This window comes from Helianthus annuus, chromosome 12, assembly GCF_002127325.2.
Source record: "Helianthus annuus cultivar XRQ/B chromosome 12, HanXRQr2.0-SUNRISE, whole genome shotgun sequence".
Lineage (NCBI taxonomy): Eukaryota > Viridiplantae > Streptophyta > Magnoliopsida > Asterales > Asteraceae > Helianthus > Helianthus annuus.
The window spans coordinates 65,475,543-65,485,567 of record NC_035444.2 but is presented as its reverse complement, the minus strand read 5'-3'; the positions used below and the strand labels follow the sequence as shown (position 1 = coordinate 65,485,567).

Sequence of the window (10,025 nt, the reverse complement as noted above, 5' to 3'; positions counted from 1 at the left end):
TTTCCCATGTACAGCTTCTCATCTCCCGCAAGCTCTTTGAAGGTGGTAAAGAGGCTCCTGTCTGGGCACACATGACGGGTCGCGCCCGTATCAACCCACCATCCTTTTGGAGTGTTGGCCACATAATTGACCTCATCCATCATTGCGGTTTTGTCGAAAATCATTGCCACCAAAGGCATTCCGTCTTCATCTACCATGTGCACGCGCTCACGCTTTGGTTTCTTGCATTGGTTAGCCCGATGCCCCGGCTCGTCACAGTTGTAACAAGTCCCTTGGAACGCTTGAGGTTTCTTTTTCACAACCCCTTTCTTTGGTCCAAGTTTGCTAGCCTTTGCTTTCTCTTTATCCTTTTTCCCATTGCCCTTACTGCCCTTAGAGGATTGCCCATGCTCAACCAAATTTGCGCTAGCAGAAGTTTGCACATGGCTGCCTTTTGGGCAATTCTATTGTCCTCTTCAATCCGAAGACGAACAATAAGATCCTCTATAGTCATCTCCTTTCGTTTGTGTTTAAGATAATTCTTAAAATCCACCCAACCAGGAGGTAACTTCTCAATCATCGCTGCCACTTGGAATGTCTCACTAAGTGTCATGCCTTCCGCAAGGATGTCATGTAGTATAATTTGCAATTCTTGGACTTGATTCATAACTGTTTTAGAATCAATCATTTTGAATACCAAAAAACGGGCTACCACAAATTTCTTTGTGCCAGCATCCTCCGTTTTGTACTTTTTGTCCAAGGCATCCCATAAATCTTTGGAAGTCTTGACATTGTAGTACACATTATACAGTGCATCCAAAATCCCGTTTAACACATAGCCTCGACATATGAAATTCGAATGCTTCCACGCATCTACCGCGCACTGTCTTTGTGCGTCGGTCTCCCCTTCCACAGGTTGGGGAGCGGTTTCTGTTAAGAACCTCGCAAGGTTCATGGTGGTCAGGTAGAAGAACATCTTCTGCTGCCACCATTTGAAGTGTAGACCCGAGAACTTCTCGGGTCGTTCAGCGTGATTAGCCACAGTAGACGCTCCCACAGTGGTGGCGTTCAAGGGGGTTCCCGTCACAACATTCGTATTGTTGTTAATGTTGACATTTTCGTTCGACATGCTGAAAAAAAATTAAAATTTAACGTTTAGTCCAAAAAATTCTGTTTTACTCCAAAAAAACAGAAGTAAACAATTAAATTTTAATTTTACCACAAATTTTCTGTTTCGGCTTCTAAGTCCAACTTTGAAGACCAAAAAAAAGAAAATTTTTAGTATTTAAAACTTACTGACTGGCTTCTAAGTCCAACTTTGAAGACCAAGACAGAAAGTTTATTAGCAATTTTTAGGACAATATTTGAATGTAACTAGCTCTATTTTCAACCAAAGTCGATCCTTTGAAGATGAAAACAGAAAAAAAAAAATATGTTTTTAAAACACAAACTGAGTGAGATAAAACTGGTTTGAATCACAAACAGAATGGTTTTGTGACATGAACAGTGTTTTAAAATTTGTTTTAAGATTGTAGGAACCGTTCGCGTAAATGAATAAAATAAAATAAATTTTATTTAACAATTACAATATAAAAATTAGAAAGCTAAATAAACTTGTACAAATACAACTGAAATAAACCAAAAATACAAGAAAGGAGTAGAAACAGATTTACTGAGGCACGTGTTCAACATGCTTCCCTTAAAACAAATTCCGAGTCTCCCAGGAGTACTCGTTTTGTTTCCTAAGGTACAACAGCCGAAGCAGCGTACTGCCGGAGATGGCCTACAACCCGAAGGCTACCTTGAAGAATGTTGTAGAAGATCAGAACGCTGTAGAGAGAAAGTTGAATTTTGTTGTTGTGTTGCTGGTGTCTTCTGCAGTTGGGTATGGAGCTGTATTTATACAACTCCTGATTCGAAACGGTCAAAAAGAATTAAAGGAGAGGTTTAAATTGCATTAAACGTCTTCAATGCAATTTAATACGTCATTTAATTCGTTGTTAAAACCGTTTGACTTGTCAATTTCGAATGCTGAACTGAAACTGCTTCGTCATTAAATGCTGGAAGCCTCTGCGCGCGCACGCGAGACACACTGGTGTGCGCGTGCCCAGGTCTGCACGCTCATGCGCGCGTGCGCCACGTCACCTGTGAGCCTATACGAGCACGCCACACAGTCGCGCCGTATTGGCTCACTCTGGTGCGCCGCGCACGTCACATCAGGGCCATGCACGTGGTCAAAAATACAAAGGTGGCTCTCAAAGCGCCACATTGCTCCTCATCGCCCAAAGTGCGCCATCAAAGCGCCACATTGCGCCTCATCGCCCACGTTACGCGCGCACGTGTGCGAGTGCGAGTTAGGGTGCGGACTTCGCGAATACACTTAGTGTGTGCTTCCATGAAACAATAAGGATGGAGAGTTCCCACTTAAATACTCATTTAAGTTTCATCTCTCCTCCTATATGGGACAAGGTACTACTCTCCCTTTTGTTTCAGTATTCAATGTTTCAAACACCCAACTTTGAGCATCGATATCTCATTTATCTTAGCTCCGTTTTGGACGTGGTTTAGTTCATTGCGAAGCTCTTCTAACATAGAACACAAACCCATAAATAAATATATAAAACCCGCTCATTTTCTTATATTTATTTCTAGTCCAAAATAGGAAAAAATCATTTTCCTATATTTGTGAAAAATGCTATTTTCACCAATTTCCAACATGTTTGAGGGTTTTTTTTTATAAAATCCAACCATTTCCACTAAAAAGGGGTTGTGAGTGATGGAATAATGGTTGATGATATGACGGAACTTGATTGGATGTTGTGAGTGATGAGTGATCACCACCCCTACCCCTTATTGATAATTGTCATAATGTAATGCACCTATTACATCAATAACTTTATTTTCATGAATCTTATTACATCAATAACTTTATTTTCATGAATCTTAAATAGAACCATAACAAGTTTGAATATATTTCCAAGAACCAGAAAGGTTTCATTGCTTAAACTCCCATCAATTAAAACAACATATAATAGAACTGGCATTGAAAACAAACGATACAAACTTATTGGAAGTAGAAATAAGATTTCATAAACTTATTGAAAGTAGAAATAAGAGTTCATAAACTTATTGAAAGTAGAAATAAGAGTTCATAGTTTAACCTTCTTCAGCATCTTCTCGATGTCATCCTTGGACACATTTCCACTCCTAGTGATTACCATACTTCTTGTATTCCCAGTAGATACCAACTCAGCTGAGACATCAAGAATACCATTGGCATCAATGCTAAAGCGGACCTTCACCATTTCTTTTCTTGCAGGGCCTGGTGGGACGCCATGAAGAGTGAATTTATCAAGGAAGATGTTGTCTTTCACTTTGCCACACTCACCTTGATATACATCAATTAGGAAGCTTTTTTGGTTGTCATTAGCTGTCACATATTCGTGCTCCTTTATGGTGGGTACTGGTGTGTTCCGTGGGATTATGACACTCATAATATCTACTTTGATGCTGGTACCAAGGGACAAAGGAGTCACATCTAAAAGTGTCATATCCTTCACAGCTTTATTGCCCTTACCACTTAAGTTTGCAGCCAACACTGCTGCACCATAAGCGACAGCTTCATCTGCATTAATGGTCTTGCAAAGTGGTTTCCAGTCAAAAAATTCCCCTAACATTTGTTGCACCTTGGGAATCCTAGTCGATCCACCAACAAGGACTATATCATCCACATTATGTTTGTGCACATTCCCATCTCTTAAACAATTTTCCACATGCAGAATACACTTCTTGAAAAAACTAGCATTTAACTCCTCAAACTTCGCTCGAGTGACCTTCATTGAAAAATCAATTCCGTCATAGAAGCAATCAATTTCAATAGAAGTTTGAGTTGTTGAGGATAAATCTCTCTTTGCTTTCTCACATGCAACTTTTAACCTCCCTATTGCTCTAGCATTTATATTCATATCTTTCTTATGTTTTTTCTTAAATTCTTGTACACAATGATCAACCATTGCCTTATCAAAATCTTCTCCTCCCAAATGAGTGTCACCCCCAACTGCTTTAACACTTATGGTTCCTTCCCTGCTGATTGTGAGAAGTGACACATCAAATGTTCCCCCACCCAAATCAAAGACGAACACGTTTTTCTGTTTTGGGTGATTTGGGTTAGCAAACGTGTCTAGACCATAGGCAATTGCAGCTGCTGTGGGCTCGTTGATTAGGCGCAGGATATTGAGGCCTGCTAGTGTACCAGCAATGTGTGTTGCCTGTCGTTGCTTGTCACTGAAATATGCAGGGACCGTAATAACTGCATCTCTAACTGTTGTTCCAAGGTATGCCTCAGCCGCCTCTTTTAAGTTCTTTAAAATCATAGAAGATATTTCTTCGGGTGAAAATTCCTTGTTTGCACCCATATGTTCAAGTACAATAATTGTTTTATCTGTAGATCCTTCGATTACCTTAAATGGCCATGATACTAACTCTTTCTGCAATTTGATATCACTGAATCTACTCCCCATTAAACGTTTGACACCTAAAATTAAGCAAAAAGAAGGGATGGTATATAATTATACTAACTAAAGGGTAAATTTATGTGTTTCTTGTGCCATAAATAAAATCAAATCAACTTACCGAAAACAGTGTTAATGGGATTCCTAGTAATCTGATTTTTAGCACCCTCACCTACTAAAACTTGGCCGTCATTACATGCCACACATGATGGGGTAATGGTATTACCCTGCTCATTAGGAAGGATCTCAACACGGTTATGTTGATCAAACCAGACAGCAACACACGAGTAAGTTGTTCCAAGATCAATGCCGATTGGAGTTGATTTAACTTTCGTTGACATCTTGGAATGTGTAGCTTTGGACAAAAACTGTAGTACGGGAATTATAGAAAAAATAAAAGATTATCAAAAAATCAATAGTGGTATCTATTATAGTTTTGAGGTTGTTGAAACAAAGTTGTATACACCAAGCCTTCACAAGTGGTTTAAGTGTATCATTCCTATAGTAAACAGCAGAGAAGATTTAGGAATAACTTTTGTGGGTATATATGTTACTTTCACAAAAAGAATAATAAAAAAAAGAGTTAATTGCCAAAATCACCCCTGAGGTTTGGGCACATTTGCCATTTTCGTCCAAAATGACACTTTTGTACCATTTTGCCCCCTACGTTTGTAACTTTTTGTCATTTTCATCCAAACCACTAACTTAGTTTATTTTTTCTGTTAAGTTAAAGGATATTTGGATGAAAATGGCAAATAGAAACCACATGGACGAAAATGGCAAATATGCTCAAACTCTTTTTAATTTCTTTTATTTAGTTAATTTTGTCACATATATAATTAAAAAAAAATATACATGCAATTTTTATACGAAAAAAAAAATAATAGTTTTGTCACATATTTTTTTATAAATTTTCATCCATCCACTAAGTTAATTTTTTTCTATTAAGGCGAAAGATGTTTTAAATTTTATAAATTAATTTTTTGTATCAAGGTTATTATATGTTGTCTTTTGTTCAATAGAACTTTGTTTTCTTTCTCTAAGTGACATGAATATTTCGATTCTGTTTTTGAGAGTTTAACAAGAAAATAGCTCGTCGTGAAAAGTGTTTATCACAAAATATTCGATGGCATTATACTTACTATTTGGTGGGTAATTTTAAGGTTTGGTAACGGTACGTTGTTTGATGGGGGCACTGGCTTTTGTTTTTCGTTAGGAGCGAATTTAAAAGAGTAGAAGATGAATTAAAAACTTGGTACATATGATAATATTTGTTTATTTGACATTTTTCTATAAGGTCACACGCATTTTAGTTTTATAAAAATTAGAGGTTTAAGTAGATTTATTTTTATAAAATTGATCTATATAAACAATTGGAAATTAATTTCTGTATTAATTTATAAAATTTAAAACATCATTCGCCTTAATAGAAAAAAATTAACTTAGTTAGTGGTTGGATAAAAATTTATAAAAAATATGTGAGAAAACTATTATTTTTTTTCATATAAAAATTGCATGTATATTCTTTTTTATTATATATGTGACAAAATTAATTAAATAAAAGAAATTAAAAAGAGTTTGAGCACATTTGCCATTTTCGTCCCTGTGGTTTATAGTTGCCATTTTCATCCAAATATCATTCAACTTAACAGAAAAATAAACTAAATTAGTTGTTTGGATGAAAATGACAAAAAGTTACAAACGTGGGGGGCAAAATGGTACAAAAGTGTCATTTTGGACGAAAATGGCAAATCTGCTCAAATCTCAGGGGCGATTTTGGCAATTAACTCTAAAAAAACTAGCCTACACGATACATTTTCGTTTTTTTAATTTCAGTGACAATAGAGGCGGACCCATAAATTTCTCAACGGGTGTCGAAAATTATAGGTACTAGGATGTCTATTACTCAACTTTAGATCTTTCGGTCTAGAGTGTGTCGTGTCAAGTCAAATAATAAAAAGGTACAACAAAGTTAATTATAATATATAATAAAAATACATTGATCTTCATTAGAAAATGCATAACATAAATAGTATATACTACCAATGGGGGAAAAGGTTCAAATGAAAACCACTAGTTATTGTGAAAACTCGAAAACTAACGTGAAAACTCGAAAACTAATTAAAAAAACCAAAAAAACATACCAAATTTTTTTTTTGCATACCAATTTTTGCCATTTTATATATATATAAAAAAAATTTCAAAAAAAAAATTCTAGTGCACATGTGTCATACACATGTGTACTACATTTTTTTTTTTAAAAAAAATTATATAAAAAAACCTGCGATTTTTATAAAAAAAATATAAAAAATTTATGTTTTTAAGCTTTTTTTAATTAGTTTTCGAGTTTTCACAATAAAAATAGTTTTCTTTTCAATAATCCTCTACTACCAATTGTTCTCTAAAAAGCCGGTATATTACATGTTCTAGAGACAAAATGCTAATCAATTTTAGGGTGGGTTGACATAAAAATAACAGCTACTATTGATTACTCTTATGTGGATTCCACCTTAGTTCTATCAACCTTTTTTCAAATCTAATAACTTTTTAACGCTATATTTGTTTTTTATATAAAAAAGAAATACCATACTATATAATTTTTTATCTTTTAATTTAAGTATATTAGTTGATTTTCTGTCTGCGCGTTGCGGCGGAGATCCAACGTTTTCAAAACGCGTGTCGACAACGGCAAACAGATGCCGAATATCAAAACACAGATAAAAATAACTTAGTAACGGTAATCATTCCGTCTTAAAAAAGGCGATTTTAAATAATCTAATATATAAAAGCATGATCCACACGCCCTACACGTTGGAAATTCGGTTGTTATCATTTCAGTTATTACGGTACTAACACATTAAAATATGGATGAGCTCGGTACCGATAACAGCACCGAAAATATCGATCTCGATAATCATTGAAATTAGGTATAAGTATCGAAAATGCTCGGTACGATATGGTATCACATTTGAAGGTAAGAATCAGTAAATACAGGTATGGTGCCAGACCGGTGCCGAACCGAAAGTAACGATTCTGAAAAAGCCAAAAGGTGGGTACCAAATTGGTAAAGAAAATGATTCGGTATAGTAATTTGATACCGATATGATATCTGTTTGATTACAGGATTTGATACCATTTGTTCACCCATACTTTTAATATCCAATTTAATTTTACATGCTACCATTTATTCATTATAATCGATAAAGACAAAAAAGAAAGGAAAAAAAGTTATTGTGTATATAAAACATCACTTAAGTGAAATATATACTTTACTTACCACATGTATGAAAAGCAATCTAAACGACGTAATTAGTTACGTTGCTATGTGACATGAGCTCAAAGTGATGTTACTATTCGTTTCATTTTTAATATATAGGTAATAGATAATATATAGGTAATTAATGGTTTTTAATTACATGGGAGAGGTTCTACAAATACTAAAACATTTGTGAGAACTATAAGAATTCCATCAAAAATGAATTAAAATAAAAAAAACAAAATTCGAATACCATTAATACTAAAATAGAACATTAAAAATAATTAAATTCTGATTTAAGAGTCCTCACGAAAATTCTCTTAATATTCAACCGTCCTCGCTAAAGAAGTTTTATTCTATTAAAATATAGTTTATCCAATGAGATTAGGAGTCAGAAAAACAAGTTTTTTAAAAAAAAACACTATTTTGGTAAATATTTTTTAAGCAATATCATTTTGGTAAATATTTTTACCCATAACACTCTCTTGGGGAAAAAAAAAAAAAACTCCTCAAAGGTGATGTTACTGTCCATTAGGTTTCATTTTTAATACATAGGTAATTCTTAGTTTCTAATTACATGAGAGAGGTTCTACAAATACTAAAAATTTTGTGAGAACTGCAAGAATTCGATCAAAAATTAATTAAAATTAAAAAAACAAAATTTGAATACCATTAATACTAAAATAGAACATTAAAAATAATTATATTCCGATCAACAGTCCTCACTAAAATTCTCTTAATATTCAACAATCCTCCCTAAATTTCTCTTAACAAATATATCACACGTATAATATGTAACTCAAAACATGTAAATTCTCTTTTTTTTAAGTTGTTTGAGCATATTAATGGCTTTTGTGTACATAGGATAAGGTTCTATAAATGCTAAAAGTTTCGTGAGCACTACAAGAATTCGTTAAAAAAATACATCGAAATAAAGAAAAAACAAAATTTTCATTCCATTAATCCTAAAATATAACATTAAAAATAATGTTACCTTAGTTGAACACCTATCGAACTGCTCCTCGGACCCTTAGATGGATGTGATCCTTGGCACTTGCTATGGCCAGAAAACTTCGTTGTCTGCTGGAACAACTTGCAAATTATAGGAGAAGGTAGATATTTCAAAACTTCTTTGAGGGGTAATGTATGAGCGGAATCGAATGATATTTATATCGAGAAGGGTCAACTTATCCGATTACTTTATTATTTCCCATGTTTAGTTTAATTTCATTGTTAATATAAAATTACTATTTTAGTTTTTTATTCAACTTGATTACCAATGTATAGACAACTTGAAAATATTGATTTATTATTTTACTATATATCTTGTTTACTCTATAATTTTCGATCTTTTTACCAAAGTTACATGTATTTTTTTTATGTCGTGAAAGCATAGAGTCCAAGTTGCATACAAATATGTGTTTATCTTATCCCTTCTAGATTAATTTTGTATCTTACTTCCTTTTTCCTTTAACAGTGATGTGGTCTATGTTAGAGAATGAGTGAGATTTTAAGAAACATCATATTAACTTGTTTTCAGTTATAGGAGTGAGAGAGGTGCTCCCCTCAACTCCTTTTGTTTATAACATTTAAAAAAATAGATTAATAAATAAAAGATTCAAGTATTATATCGGAGCCAATTAAATTTGTCCATGTCAACTCCCCTCTCCAACTCTCCGCAAGATCGATTTATTGGCCTCATTGGCAAGATTGATTTAACTGAAGGGACATAGTCTTTTGAGATCTGAATTTATCAAGATTATAATAAAAATAAAAGCAAGTTTTATCGCTCGACCACTCGTCATTTTGACAGAAAATTATTGATTTGATATTTTGATATTTGGGGGAATTTAGGAGTTTCTGAGAGGAGTTATGGTTTTTGTCATTACCAAAGCCCTCTGTTTGATATTGTTCTACATGCCTGTCTTGTTTAAAATTATTCTACATGCTTGTCTTGTGTCTAGAAAATGTCATGCAGTGGCCGAATGTCCCTTATAAATATAGGCCAATTGGATTTTAACACCTCTAACTTTGAAGAGTTGGCCGATAACACCCGCAACTAACACTTTGATCTGTGACACCCGAAACTTTTAATTTTGTTTGTCATTTCACCACTCAGTTAAAAAATGAGTAACTGAGTTAGTCTTCCATCCTACATGGCATCATTAATCCTACGTGGACTATATGACGTGGCTAAGACATGTTATAAGAAGCAAAATGTGAAGGACCCTGGCATTGTTCATCTGTTCGTTTTGGAGGGAACGATCAAGGAGGGCGAC

The 10,025-nt window shown here is 34.2% G+C and overlaps 1 protein-coding gene across 1 annotated transcript; it reads right to left on the bottom strand.

Annotated features, from left to right (window-relative positions):
- Positions 1–2,952: 2,952 nt before the first annotated feature.
- On the bottom strand, positions 2,953–8,877 carry LOC110895197 (heat shock 70 kDa protein 3). The gene is made up of 3 exons (XM_022142475.2): positions 8,741–8,877; positions 4,612–4,858; positions 2,953–4,513 (listed from the first exon to the last, which is right to left on the bottom strand). The coding sequence occupies exons 2-3, from the start codon at positions 4,829–4,831 to the stop codon at positions 3,129–3,131; spliced, it is 1,605 nt and encodes a 534-aa protein (XP_021998167.1). The 5' UTR covers positions 4,832–4,858; positions 8,741–8,877; the 3' UTR covers positions 2,953–3,128.
- Positions 8,878–10,025: the final 1,148 nt, after the last annotated feature.